The sequence below is a fragment of the Oncorhynchus kisutch genome, linkage group LG12, assembly GCF_002021735.2.
Source record: "Oncorhynchus kisutch isolate 150728-3 linkage group LG12, Okis_V2, whole genome shotgun sequence".
Lineage (NCBI taxonomy): Eukaryota > Metazoa > Chordata > Actinopteri > Salmoniformes > Salmonidae > Oncorhynchus > Oncorhynchus kisutch.
In genome coordinates, this window is record NC_034185.2 from 9,694,222 (window position 1) to 9,710,187 (window position 15,966).

Below are 15,966 nucleotides of genomic sequence, written 5' to 3' on the forward strand. Positions count from 1 at the left end.
GAAGAAACCTAGAGAGGAACCAGGCTATGAGAGATAGAACTCATTAACCCCACCACTGATGAATAGTTGGTGTGTGTGTGTGGATTTCTGCTAGCCACCAGCTATCTTTTCTAGCAGCTACCCGTTGACAGGCGCCTGGTCTGACTGTTTAAGCAGGGCGGGGTGTTGTTGGCCTGCTCTATACCGGTCACACCAAGTATCCCAGTTAATCTCTCAACGGCCATGTCTGTTTCTAGAGTAACTAATGAAGTATCTTTAAATGCTACGTAATGTGTAGTAGACTACAATGTTTGTTAGGTTTGGAGTTTTGCTGGTTATTAAAACAGCCTGAAAATCTGCACCAAGATTTTAGCAATAGTCAAAGATCTACTAACACACACACACACCGACTCATCGACTTTGAACCATAAAACCTCTTTCCTTCCATTTGAATCCCTTATGACTAAGGTAGCTTAGTGGTTAACAGTGTTGGACCAACAACCAAAAGGTTATTGATACGAATCCCAGAGATGACTAGGTGAAAAATCTGTCCTTTGAGAAAGGCACTTAACCCTAATTGCTCTGGATAAGAGCAATCTGCGAAATGACTCAAATGTAATTTAAATCCTAATCATCAGCAGTACATCAGTACAGCAGTCTGGGTTAGGCAGCAGCCTTAGAGGCTATACTGTAAGTCTCAACCCAAGTTATATACTTGATACTGTATGAATTTGGCCTGTAAATACACCATGTGGCGATAGCATGCCAAATCAAACAAGTATGAGAAGTGAAATGTATAGAGTCATGGAAATGAGGTGCTTTTTCCAAGTACAACGGACAACTATTACATTTTGGACGTTCTTATCCAGAGTGACTTACGGGAGCGATTAGACTGTGTGTGTCTTGCGCAAGTGCACAACATATACATTTTTCACCTTGTCAACTCTGGTGTTCAAACCAGCTACTTTTCGGGTCGCTGGGCCAATGCGCTAACCGCTAGGCTACCTTCCCATTCCTACCATAATATAGGTACCTTGTAATTAATTGTGTCTGTTTCACATAACTCTAAAACGTTTCTGTTCATAACTCCTTTATACCTTTATATTACCATGTAGGAAAACAACCGTAACTTTCTATGTAAATAAGATTGAACAATAAGATTGAACTGACTAAGCAGCTGATTACTGTTGTCTTGGTCAGTCAGTTCACAAGAGAGATTGGAGATCTCCACATCTACTTTTTTTTAATAGGCTACCACTCCTGAGTTCTGAGAGAAGGAATTCTCTCTCTACTTCACAGTCTAATTAAGCTTTGTCGACGAATTGAGGAACAAAGTGGATGCGTGTTAGATCCAGTCATGCTTGAAGGGGTACAACGGAAGTTGAATAGAATAGCTCACCAGAGTACATATCCTACTCCAGGTCCTACTGCATCAGCCCTGTTTAACCTACAATCAGTCAGCACGTCAATCTGGGTGTGGTGTTCTGTGTTGTACTGTTGTCTGGGTGGACACCGGAGTACCACTCCAAAGGGGAGCTCTTAGGGTGTAGTCTGATTCCCTTCAAACACTGTGGCTACTACTGTTGTGGACAGAGTCTTCAGTGAAGAGGGAAGGAAAGGAGAGGCTTCAGCGTTGGAAGGGGAGGACTGCTAAAGTCTACTGCAGGGTAGGATTGTTTTTTAGTGAGAGAAGGAAGGAGGAGAAGAGTCAGGGTCGGTTGTGGAGGAGAGAACCAGACCAACTGTTTGATACTGTGGCTGCTGCTGACAGACTGTCTTCAGTGAAGAGAGAAGGTAACAAAGCTGGAGAGCTGGATGAGGTCTGCTACAGTCTAGTTGGAGAAAAAGCTAGAGGGTTCTGAACAGAAGACAGGGATCTGAACAGAGAAGGAGAAGATGAGACTGGTGATAGAGTTTTTATTAAAGCTAAATGATAGAGCTCATGAATGTGTTGCAAAAAAATACTGGTAACTCACTGCATGACTAAGTACCACTTCTGGTTATTTTTCCATGCTGATGTTTCTTCCTCACAAAATATTTTGGTGGCATATGGTATCTCCATCAACACCTTCAGCTTTTACAGTGGCATATGGTATCTCCATCAACACCTTCAGCTTTTACAGTGGCATATGGTATCTCCATCAACACCTTCAGCTTTTACAGTGGCATATGGTATCTCCATCAACACCTTCAGCTTTTACAGTGGCATATGGTATCTCCATCAACACCTTCAGCTTTTATAGTGGCATATGGTATCTCCATCAACACCTTCAGCTTTTACAGTGGCATATGGTATCTCCATCAACACCTTCAGCTTTTACAGTGGCATATGGTATCTCCATCAACACCTTCAGCTTTTACAGTGGCATATGGTATCTCCATCAACACCTTCAGCTTTTACAGTGGCATATGGTATCTCCATCAACACCTTCAGCTTTTACAGTGGCATATGGTATCTCCATCAACACCTTCAGCTTTTACAGTGGCATATGGTATCTCCATCAACACCTTCAGCTTTTACAGTGGCATATGGTATCTCCATCAACACCTTCAGCTTTTACAGTGGCATATGGTATCTCCATCAACACCTTCAGCTTTTACAGTGGCATATGGTATCTCCATCAACACCTTCAGCTTTTACAGTGGCATATGGTATCTCCATCAACACCTTCAGCTTTTACAGTGGCATATGGTATCTCCATCAACACCTTCAGCTTTTACAGTGGCATATGGTATCTCCATCAACACCTTCAGCTTTTACAGTGGCATATGGTATCTCCATCAACACCTTCAGCTTTTACAGTGGCATATGGTATCTCCATCAACACCTTCAGCTTTTACAGTGGCTACAAAAAAGAGGAAAATCTGTTTGAATATTTATTTTTTTAATAGTTGGATTTAGATGCCTTTGTTATTTTCCTCTGGAGCAGACGCAGAATGTGTTTCTGGAGAGGTGTACGGACGTACTGTTTCCCGTCAACACTGAACAGCCACATTGTGTTGGACTAACACAGCATTACCTGGATTAGAGACAGATTCAAGTACATTAACGTGAACGGTCTGTGGGACGATCACTGGATCTGCTTTGGAACGGAATCATATTAGATGTTATGATTTATTTTTTGATGATTTAAACCTGGATAAAGATCTCAAACATGAATGCTAACGGCAACACTGCTGCTGCTCAGGGGAAGGCCTCTTCCAACTCCACCATATTCACCCGCTCCGACCGCTCCGAGTTCCAGCGACCTGATGTCGAGACGCCGGTCCTGAAGTTCTTCCGGACTCTCTCTGAAGAGACAGACACTTCTCCCGGGAACGTCAACAGCAGTCATGGAACATCTGTTGAAGTCAATGGAAATGAGAGGACAGCAGGGGATTCAAGTGCAGTAGGTGTGGTGCAGAAGAATGGAGAATCCACCACCCCCACCACAGTTGTGCGGACCAATGAGAGAGAGGAAGTATTTGGAACAGAGGGCTGCAGGGAATTGGAGTCTGTCGATGGGATGCCACCAGGGACTAGCTGTTCTGTGGATTGTGACAGGAATGGAGGTCTGGCTCAATGGATTCCAAAAGCACAGAGTGACATCATAGACTTAGAGGAAGAAGATGCAAAAGACTACATTGCAGATAACAAGACCCATTTACAAGGATATGGTGGGTCAACAGACCAATCGGATGGCTGCATTCCAGAAAGGACATCTCACTTACAAGGATATGTGGAGCCAATGGATTCTTTAAAAAATGAACTGAGAGTGTCCATAGACAAACATAGGAACAGTGGAGCATCCGAAGACTGCAGTAGGGAGGAGCCTATAGACACAGACACACAGTGTGCTACAGGCAGCACCAATCAGGACATAGACACTGACTGTCCCAGTAGAGACCAGTCAGAGACAACTGACCAGCAACGTCTGTACAGATCCACAGACAAAATTCATCAAGATATATTAAAAAGTGATGAAATCACTAACACTGATGACAAATACAATGCAAAGGATGTTCGCAACAACACAGATGAATCTACAGACAAGCACAACATACTGACCTGGTTAACAGACAGTGAAACCAATCCAGCAAGCAGCAGTACACAGGAAACATGTACAGATGATAAGCAAATCCAAGACTTACCAACACCTGATGATGATTTGACCAGAGACCTTGCTAACCCTACTGCAGTAAGAGCTGAGAAACCTCAAGACTTACCGACACCTGATGATGATTTGACCAGAGACCTTGCTAACCCTACTGCAGTAAGAGCTGAGAAACCTCAAGACTTACCGACACCTGATGATGATTTGACCAGAGACCTTGCTAACCCTACTGCAGTAAGAGCTGAGAAACCTCAAGACTTACCGACACCTGAAGATGATTTGACCAGAGACCTTGCTAACCCTACTGCAGTAAGAGCTGAGAAACCTCAAGACTTACCGACACCTGAAGATGATTTGACCAGAGACCTTGCTAACCCTACTGCAGTAAGAGCTGGTAAACCTGACACCAGTGGAACACCATCTTCAAACAACACAACTGTGATTCTAACCATGATCAGGACTGAACCTATTTCTGAGGAGCAGCAGCATACAGTCGCTGAAACAGAGACTGTTGTTGGTACTACTGGACAGACTGAGGAGCCAGGATGTGGGTCTAGCATTGAGGTGAAGGTGAGAGGGGAGACCTACCCACACTCAGATTCAGACAGTATCACTGGGGCAGTAGTGGAGACAGGAGAGACCGATACTGGGAATGACAGGGTGGTGTCTTGTCCCTCTGAAACTATGCTGTCCTCTGAAGTGACAGAGAGAGCACCTGCAGAGGCAAAGTCTACAGCCGGGCCTTCTCACCCAACAAGTCCCCAGGGGCCAACCTCAACCCCAGGTCCAACCAGTGGCCCTCCCCCTGGCACCACCTCCATCCGAGCCACCTTCTCCCTCGGTTCCCCGGTGGAGAAGCCCCTCCAGCTGCCTGCCCTCTTCAGTGGTCTGAGGACCCTAAAGAAGGGAGCGGCAGGGTCGGATCAGGACATAGTGGCCCTGATCAAACCACCATCACCATCAGACCTGGGTGTGAACAAGCCTGTGAGGAGAGAGCAGAAGACGGTTCGCAGGAGGCAGGGGACTTTCTTGGACCAGCTCTCCCAGCTCCTGAACATGGAGAAGGATGACAACAGTAAGATGAAGGAGTCTACAGGAGAGGAGAGTAAGGAGTCTACAGGAGAGGAAAGGAAGGAGTCTACAGGAGAGGAGATGAGGGAGTCTACAGGAGAGGAGAGAAAGGAGTCTAAGCCGTCAGAAGAGTCTAAAGAATTCAGCGATGAACCTGAGGAAGTGAGGGAGGTGAAAGAGAAGACAGAGAAGGATACAGAGACAGAAAAGACAGAGCAGGATACAGAGAAAGAGAAGACTGAAGGACTGTCTGTGATAAAGCCTCCGGAATCTTCAGAACCTTCTGAGACTCTAGAACCTAAGGAACCTCAGAAGCCTCCCTCCAGGGCGGAGGTGGCATTTGATGAGTTCAAGGCCTTTTTCGTCCCCAGGCCCCTGAGGCGGGACCAGGATGCAGTGAAGCGGAAGGCCTGGATCTTTGAGAGAACCTTCAAGACTCCTGAAAAGAAAACTGATTCAAAAGTATGTTGTCTTGATCTGACCATAATTTCTCTCTATCGTCTGATATGAGTAAATGGGGTAATCAGTTGGAACGTTATTTTGTCGTTGTTGAAGAGTTCCCTAATGTTGTAGGAACTTTCACAGTTTGCTGGGACATTCATTTATGTGTTAAGTGCTTAATGCCTGAAATATAGACTGTCTTGAATTGTTTATTTTTTAATATTGTGGCTCTGCCCACCAGTTGCGGGCGTCGACCCCAGGTGATGGAGAGGACCGGTCCACCCCAGGCCGTCTGCAGGCCATCTGGCCCCCAACTAAGGAGGAGAAAGTGGGACTGAAATACACCGAAGCCGGTAAGGACCCAAAGGACAAAAAGCAACGTATAGTAAACAAATATCCACTATGGGTGGAACCCTACGCTAACTTACCTCTGGTTATATAACAGATTTAATGATGTCACAGAGAGTTGCATGACAATTCAAGTTCTATGTACAGGTCTCAAGTTAGGATTCAGCCCGTGACCTTGACCCATGCAGCCAGCCAGGCCAGCTCTTAGCTGTGACTAACTGAGCTCTATGGGTTCAATTCCATTTTTATTACAGTCAATTCCAATTCCACATTTGCCTCATTAAAAATAATTTGAATTTCAATGTGCTTCCTAAATTGGCTGGAATATAAATTAAATTAACCCCGTCTGAAAGTTACAGTATGCAATAGAGACAGAACAGTGGATAGGTAGAGAGAGATTGAGAGAGAGAGTCAATGTTCTCTGTAGTAAATGTAAAATCCCATGGTCTAACGGGAAGGTAAATACTCATACTATACAAATGGGAAGGTCAACAATCCTCCACCCTGTCCCTGTGATTGTCCACAGCAGAAGGCTGCCTGGTCTCTAGATGACTGATGTCACAAGGGCATTGTTTTGGGACAGGGCTGTGTGTGCTGTGGTGTCAGGAACTGTTACGTTCTTATCCATCCGATAACACATCAGGTGTGTTTGGCAGGGGCCACTCCTTGTGCTCACACAGGCACCAGCTGATTATCATAGAAATACACAGCACCAGTCAATAGTTCGGACACACCTACTCATTCAAGGGTTTTTCTCTATTTGTACTATTTTCTACATTGTAGAATAACAGTGAAGACATCAACACTATGAAATAACACATGTAATCATGTAGTAACCAAAATAAAGTGTTAAACAAATCAAAATATATTTTATATTTTACATTCTTCAAAGTAGTCACCTTTTGCCTTGATGACACCTTTAGACACCTTTTGGCATTCTCTCAACCAGCTTCACTTGGAATGCCTGTCCAACAATGCCTGTCTTGAAGGAGTTCCCACATATGAGGAGCACTTGTTGGATGCTTTCCCTTCACTCTGCGGTCCAATTCATCCCAAACCATGTCAATTGGGTTGAGGTCAGGTGATTGTGGAGGCCAGGTCATCTGATGCATCCTTGTTGGTCAAATAGCCTTTACACAGCCTGGAGGTGTGTTGGTTCATTGTCCTGTTGAAAAACAAATGATAGTGCCACTAAGCTCAAACAGTGTCACCAGCAAAGCACCCCCACACAATCATCCATTCACCTCCTTTGCATCTCACATGGTTAGAACCATGAGAGCTAGTTTCATCAGAGCACTTGATGGTTCTTGCAACAGCACTTGAAGAAACTTTCAAAGATCTTGACATTTTACAGATTGACTGACCTTCATTTAACCTTTATTTAAAAGTCAGTTAAGAACAAATTCTTATTTTCAATGACGGCCTAGGAACAGTGGGCAGAACAACAGATTTGTACCTTGTCAGCTTGGGGATTTTAACTTGCAACCTTCTGGTTACTGGTCCAACACTCTAACCACTAGGCTACCCTGCCTCCCCATGTCATGTCTTAAAGTAATGATGGATTGTAATTTCTCTTTGCTTATTTGAGCTGTTCTTGCCATAATATGGGCTCAAACGCATTAAGAAGAAAAAATAAATTCCACAAATTAACAAGGCACACCTGTTAATTGAGATGCACCTCATGAACTGGTTGAGAGAATGACAAGATTGTGCAAAGCTGTCATCAAGGCAAAGGGTGGCTACTTTGAAGAATCTAAAATATATTTCATTTGTTTAACACTGTTTTGGTTACTACGTGATTCCATATGTGTTATTTCATAGAATTGATGTCCTCACTATTATTCTACAATGTAGAAAATAGTAAAGATAAAGAAAAACCCCTGAATGAGTAGGTGTGTCCAAACTATTGAGTGGCAGTGTACATCTATAAATAGTTGTCATGAGAATCTTTAGGAGAACACATATAAAATGTACGGTAACCATATGGAAATGTATTTTTTGATTATACAGACTTACTGCCACCTTGTGGTTCAGTTGTATATTTCATCATGGTCTTGTCCTCCAGAACACCAGGCAGCCCTCCTGCAGCTGAAGAGAGAATGCAACGAGGAGATGGAGAAGATACAGGTCAGTAGAGGACAGTACTACAGGTCAGTAGAGCACAGTACTACAGGTCAGTAGAGCACAGTACTACAGGTCAGTAGAGCACAGTACTACAGGTCAGTAGAGCACAGTACTACAGGTCAGTAGAGCACAGTACTACAGGTCAGTAAATCACAGTACTACCGGTCAGTAAATCACAGTACTACAGGTCAGTAAAGCACAGTACTACAGGTCAGTAAAGCACAGTACTACAGGTCAGTAAAGCACAGTACTACAGGTCAGTAAAACACAGTACTACAGGTCAGTAAAGCACAGTACTACAGGTCAGTAGAGCACAGTACTACAGGTCAGTAGAGCACAGTAGTACAGGTCAGTAGAGCACAGTACTACAGGTCAGTAGAGCACAGTACTACAGGTCAGTAGAGCACAGTACTACAGGTCAGTAAAGCACAGTACTACAGGTCAGTAAAACACAGTACTACAGGTCAGTAGAGCACAGTACTACAGGTCAGTAAAACACAGTACTACAGGTCAGTAAAGCACAGTACTACAGGTCAGTAAAGCACAGTACTACAGGTCAGTAGAGCACAGTACTACAGGTCAGTAAAGCACAGTACTACAGGTCAGTAGAGCACAGTACTACAGGTCAGTAGAGCACAGTACTACAGGTCAGTAAAGCACAGTACTACAGGTCAGTAAAGCACAGTACTACAGGTCAGTAGAGCACAGTACTACAGGTCAGTAGAGCACAGTACTACAGGTCAGTAAAGCACAGTACTACAGGTCAGTAAAGCACAGTACTACAGGTCAGTAAAGCACAGTACTACAGGTCAGTAAAGCACAGTACTACAGGTCAGTAGAGCACAGTACTACAGGTCAGTAAAGCACAGTACTACAGGTCAGTAAAGCACAGTACTACAGGTCAGTAGAGCACAGTACTACAGGTCAGTAGAGCACAGTACTACAGGTCAGTAGAGCACAGTACTACAGGTCAGTAGAGCACAGTACTACAGGTCAGTAAAGCACAGTACTACAGGTCAGTATAAAGCACAGTACTACAGGTCAGTAAAGCACAGTACTACAGGTCAGTAGAGCACAGTACTACAGGTCAGTAGAGCACAGTACTACAGGTCAGTAGAGCACAGTACTACAGGTCAGTAGAGCACAGTACTACAGGTCAGTAAAGCACAGTACTACAGGTCAGTAGAGCACAGTACTACAGGTCAGTAGAGCACAGTACTACAGGTCAGTAGAGCACAGTACTACAGGTCAGTAAAACACAGTACTACAGGTCAGTAGAGCACAGTACTACAGGTCAGTAGAGCACAGTACTACAGGTCAGTAAAGCACAGTACTACAGGTCAGTAAAGCACAGTACTACAGGTCAGTAGAGCACAGTACTACAGGTCAGTAGAGCACAGTACTACAGGTCAGTAGAGCACAGTACTACAGGTCAGTAAAGCACAGTACTACAGGTCAGTAGAGCACAGTACTACAGGTCAGTAGAGCACAGTACTACAGGTCAGTAAAACACAGTACTACAGGTCAGTAGAGCACAGTACTACAGGTCAGTAAAGCACAGTACTACAGGTCAGTAGAGCACAGTACTACAGGTCATTAGAGCACAGTACTACAGGTCAGTAGAGCACAGTACTACAGGTCAGTAGAGCACAGTACTACAGGTCAGTAGAGCACAGTACTACAGGTCAGTAGAGCACAGTACTACAGGTCAGTAGAGCACAGTACTACAGGTCAGTAAAGCACAGTACTACATATCCTTTGCTAACTGCGTCCCAGACAGATTTACAGACCTGGAGGTCCTACAGCTGTTTTTCCTCTTCCTTTACATAAAAGACAACAATTAGTTTCCTAACCCTAACACAACCCTAACACACTCCTAACACAACCCTAACACAACCCTAACACAACCCTAAACCTAACACACTCCTAACACAACCCTAACACAACCCTAACACAACCCTAAACCTAACACACTCCTAACACAACCCTAACACAACCCTAAACCTAACACACTCCTAACACAACCCTAACACAACCCTAAACCTAACACACTCCTAACACAACCCTAACACAACCCTAAACCTAACACACTCCTAACACAACCCTAACACAACCCTAAACCTAACACACTCCTAACACAACCCTAAACCTAACACACTCCTAACACAACCCTAACACAACCCTAACACAACCCTAACACAACCCAAACCTAACACACTCCTAACACAACCCTAACACAACCCTAAACCTAACACACTCCTAACACAACCCTAACACAACCCTAACACAACCCTAAACCTAACACACTCCTAACACAACCCTAACACAACCCTAAACCTAACACACTCCTAACACAACCCTAACACAACCCTAAACCTAACACACTCCTAACACAACCCTAAACCTAACACACTCCTAACACAACCCTAACACAACCCTAACACAACCCTAAACCTAACACACTCCTAACACAACCCTAACACAACCCTAACACAACCCTAAACCTAACACACTCCTAACACAACCCTAACACAACCCTAAACCTAACACACTCCTAACACAACCCTAACACAACCCTAAACCTAACACACTCCTAACACAACGCTAAACCTAACACACTCCTAACACAACCCTAACACAATCCAAACCCTAACACAACCCTAACACAACCCTGAACCTAACACATTCCTAACACAACCCAAACCCTAACACAACCCTAACACAACCCAAAACCTACCACAACCCCAACATAACCCTAACACAACCCAAACCCTAATAACCCTAACACAACCCAAACCCTAACACAACCCTAACCCTAACACAACCCTAACACAACCCAAACCCTAACCCTAACCCAAACACAAACACAACCCTAACCCAAACACAACCCTAACCCCAACACAACCCTAACCCTAACCCTAACACAACCCTAACCCAAACCCCAACACAACCCTAACCCCAACACAACCCTAACCCTAACACAACCCTAAACCTAACACACTCCTAACACAACCCTAACACAACCCTAAACCTAACACACTCCTAACACAACCCTAAACCTAACACACTCCTAACACAACCCTAACACAATCCAAACCCTAACACAACCCTAACACAACCCTGAACCTAACACATTCCTAACACAACCCAAACCCTAACACAACCCTAACACAACCCAAAACCTACCACAACCCCAACATAACCCTAACACAACCCAAACCCTAATAACCCTAACACAACCCAAACCCTAACACAACCCTAACCCTAACACAACCCTAACACAACCCAAACCCTAACCCTAACCCAAACACAAACACAACCCTAACCCAAACACAACCCTAACCCCAACACAACCCTAACCCTAACCCTAACACAACCCTAACCCAAACCCCAACACAACCCTAACCCCAACACAACCCTAACCCTAACACAACCCTAACCCAAACACAACCCTAACCCTAACACAACCCTAAAACAACCCTAACCTTAACTGCAGGAGGACTTTGGGAAGCAGCTGCGCCAGGTGAGAGGGGACAATGAGGAGCGTGTATTCCACCTGGAGTGCAACCTGGCCCGGCTACAGAGCGACCTGGCCCTGGGTGCGCGCCACCGTCGTGGAGACCTCCGAGACGTTGCCGTATCCACGGGAGATGACCTCTCACAACGGACCGTCCACAACGTGTGCGTCCAGACGGACCGTCAGACCTTTATCAGAACCCCTGAGGATGAGGAGGGAGGTGTCAGGCTGGGCCCCCAACCCCCCCTCAACGTGCCTAAGAGACTGGGCCTGGCTTCTATCAGTCTAAATCTGTCTGGACAGGCTACCTCTCCCTCTTCTCCCTCTTCTTCCCCCCTTCTCCCTCCTCCACCTCCTCCTCCTCCTCCTTTCCCAAAACAGACCCAGAGACTTGACGGCCCTCCTCCGACCTCTCCACCAGGCTGCACCCCTCCACCCCCTCCACCGCCACCAGGCTGCAGCCCTCCACCCCCTCCAGGTGTGTTGGTGGATAAACCCCACAGGAAGCCTGCTGTGGAACCAGCCTGTCCCATGAAGCCTCTGTATTGGACCAGGATACAGATACAGGACAAGTAGGTGTTACATCTAACTATCAATCAATTAATCAAATGTTTCTTTCCCCAAAGTTGTATTTTTCTTGTACAAGGTAACAAAGCTCTTCCATTTTTACATCGTAATCACCATTGTAAAGTTGTTTTTTACTTTGCAAAACACAGACCAACCACTGATCCCACTCCGATGTTCACATTTATCACTGATCCCGCCCACCTCGATGTTCACGCTTATCACTGATCCCGCCCACCTCGATGTTCACGCTTATCACTGATCCCGCCCACCTCGATGTTCACGCTTATCACTGATCCCGCCCACCTCGATGTTCACGCTTATCACTGATCCCGCCCACCTCGATGTTCACGCTTATCACTGATCCCGCCCACCTCGATGTTCACGCTTATCACTGATCCCGCCCACCTTGATGTTCACGCTTATTACTGATCCCACCCACCACGATGTTCACGCTTATTACTGATCCCACCCACCACGATGTTCATGCGTATAACACATCACAGGACACGTCTAAAATAATTATAATCAAAAGAAGCAGTAGCAGACATCAATCAGCAGCTAGCATGGTTCTGAATGTTAGGAAGAAAACCTGTAAAAGAACCCCAGATTTTCCTACACTTAGTATTTCCTGACATTGTAGGATATTTAGTATATATAGAATACTAGGTGATGTCATCAAATATGACATCACCTAGTTCCATCATTGTCATGTTGAGAGAGCATGTTTTGATTTCCATTTTGATAAGATGTACATTTTACCTGCAGTAGCAGTAGTTTTCTTTTGTGGCAGTTGATATTTAACAAGGTTATATCCCCTAACAACCACATCCTGGGGTCCTTTTTCCTAAAGTTCCCTAAGAATGGACAACTCCATCCCACTGGGTACAGACGTCATTTCAGCGTCTAGTTTTAATTGACATTTGTTTGAGTTGTCAACAATAAATGTCCCCATGTCTTTGGATGTCGGTTAAGCGTTGGGTGATAAATAAATAAACAAATCCCTCACATTGATGACTTTTTTTCAAATCCAATCAGTTTTCCATGTTAATTCAACGTCACGTTTAATTTTTGTTTTTTAATTATATGGAAACAACGATGATTCAAGCAGTTTTGGCCCAGTGGGATAGGACATTTGTCAGTTATCTTATAATCAAGCAAATACAATATATGTGGAGTAAAATAAATCAGATTTATACTGAACATATACTGTTTCCCGCAGCTTCTCATATGAATGCTGTAATTTGATCTAAACCATCAGGTGTACGCCGATCCCAGCTAAATAACTCATGCAAAGCGTTAAAGCCCAATTATGTGTTTTATCTCCAGTACTTTTCCATGATTGTCAGTTATGTAGCTGCTCTACTGATAATCTCAGTGCGTCCTTGCTGGGACGACGCAATAAATCTACTACCGGAGAATACCAACACCAAACACATTGGTTCACCGTTCCACCGGAGCGGACAGTACACAGCATACCATAATGTTCTGAATAATGGCCAAGTCAATCCTCGCTCCCTATTCCACTGAACCGCTTAGGCGTAACAAACACATGTCCAACACTTATCAGAAACTTTTAAACTACCTGTTCACTACCCTCCTGCTCTCCGGGGATGTGCATCTCAATCCTGGGCCTAACATCACTGAGCCAGCCTCAACCCTGGGCCTAACATCACTGAGCCAGCCTCAACCCTGGGCCTAACATCACTGAGCCAGTCTCAACCCTGGGCCTAACATCACCGAGCCAGTCTCAACCCTGGGCCTAACATCACCGAGCCAGTCTCAACCCTGGGCCTAACATCACTGAGCCAGCCTCAACCCTGGGCCTAACATCACCGAACGCCTAACATCACTGAGCCAGCCTCAACCCTGGGCCTAACATCACCGAGCCAGCCTCAACCCTGGGCCTAACATCACCGAGCCAGCCTCAACCCTGGGCCTAACATCACCGAACGCCTAACATCACTGAGCCAGCCTCAACCCTGGGCCTAACATCACCGAACGCCTAACATCACTGAGCCAGCCTCAACCCTGGGCCTAACATCACCGAGCCAGCCTCAACCCTGGGCCTAACATCACCGAGCCAGCCTCAACCCTGGGCCTAACATCACCGAGCCAGCCTCAACCCTGGGCCTAACATCACTGAGCCAGCCTCAACCCTGGGCCTAACATCACTGAGCCAGCCTCAACCCTGGGCCTAACATCACCGAGCCAGTCTCAACCCTGGGCCTAACATCACCGAGCCAGCCTCAACCCTTGGCCTAACATCACCGAGCCAGCCTCAACCCTTGGCCTTACATCACCGAGCCAGCCTCAACCCTGGGCCTAACATCACCGAGCCAGCGAAACTCACCGGAGTGGAAAGCAATGGATGGCCTCGTCCACTGATCGTCGCCGCTGTGGAAGTGGTTGAGTGCTATGGTCCCATGGTTTCTCTCGACTCACCCGGCTCCAGGATAGATTTTGACTCTTCAAACATACTCAAGTCGCTATATGTGATCCCTGTCTCTGCTTCTGGTACGCAAGCTGTTTTAAGTAGCTCCCCGCACCCAGTGCAGGCGGGAGGGGTTGTTCATTACGTTACCGAACTGCCCCTAATCAAAACGAAACCCAGCCGCCAGAAAACACAGAAAATTTCACTTTTTTCAATGTGTCAATCCCTCTCGAGTCATCTGGTACCCACGGGCTAAGCCCAAGGGACTACTAGGGGGGCACTTGAACATTCGTAGTGTCATTCCAAAAAGTGATCAAATTCAACATCTTCTCACAGACTCCAACCTTGACTTCCTCTGCCTCTCAGAGACACGGCTCCATAAAACCTCTCCATATGCTGCTGTGATTGTGCCTGGCTACAATGTCTTCAGGAGAGACGGGATTGAAGGAAGAGGAGGGGGTGTGATGATTTACATTAAAGAACATATCCAATGTAAACAAATTGAGTGGTCATGTGATAATGAACTAGAATGTATTGGCCTGAACGTTACACTGTCTCCCCAAATTTATTTGACCCTTATTGGAATGTATAGGCCACCTTCCACCAAAAGTGTGTTTTTTGATCAGTTTAATAACATGCTTGGGGAATGTGATTTTGGGAAAGAGGTCTTCTTAATGGGAGATTTTAATATGAATTATGAAGACAAGTCTTGTAGGAAAACCCTCAAACGGATCACTAATACCTTTGACCTTACACAGCTAGTTAAAGGGCCAACCAGGGTGACTTGTTGCTCTAAAACACAGATTGATTTGGTGTTCAGTAATAAACCAGAGAGAGTGACTAAATCATTCAATATGGTTACTGGGCTGTCTGATCATAATCTGACACTTATAGCCAGAAAGCTGTCTAAGAGGTTTAACCTCTCTACTGTTAGAAAGCCGGATCAACTAAGAATACCTAAGAGTGAATTAAACTATTTTGAAAACGCAATTAAGGGAATTAACTGGAATGATCTCTTGTCCTATACAGATAGTCAGGTTTTTCTATCCACAATCCAGACTACAATAAATGGTTTCCTAAAGAAAATCAAATCCAAACCTGGCCAAAAGAGCACTCTTCCTTGGCTAAATGGAGAAATCTGGAAATTGATGAAAGAACGAGATTATGCTCTAAAAATAGCCCTAAGATCCTAATTAGAGCATGACAGACGTAGTTTTACCATGTTGAGAAATAAGGTGAAGAAAGAAATCAGACAGACTTTTTTTTATTAACATACTGTAATTGGTGAAGCAAAGGGAAATTCTAAATTGATCTGGGAGAATCTAAAAAGGGGAAAGACCATAGTAACACTGCAAAAAGACTAGAAATCATGGTGAATAACAATCTAACACAGG

At 45.0% G+C, this 15,966-nt stretch overlaps 1 protein-coding gene across 1 annotated transcript in view; it reads left to right on the forward strand.

Annotated features, from left to right (window-relative positions):
• The first annotated feature begins 1,521 nt into the window (after positions 1-1,521).
• The window catches only part of LOC109901315 (formin-like), a 59,732-nt gene continuing 45,287 nt past the window's right edge, over positions 1,522-15,966 (forward strand). Inside the window, exons 1-4 of the mRNA XM_031836824.1 lie at positions 1,522-5,606; positions 5,827-5,938; positions 7,999-8,060; positions 11,554-12,146. Coding sequence (XP_031692684.1) covers positions 3,135-5,606; positions 5,827-5,938; positions 7,999-8,060; positions 11,554-12,146 — 3,239 coding nt within the window. The 5' untranslated portion in view covers positions 1,522-3,134. The remainder of the gene's footprint in view (positions 5,607-5,826; positions 5,939-7,998; positions 8,061-11,553; positions 12,147-15,966) is intronic.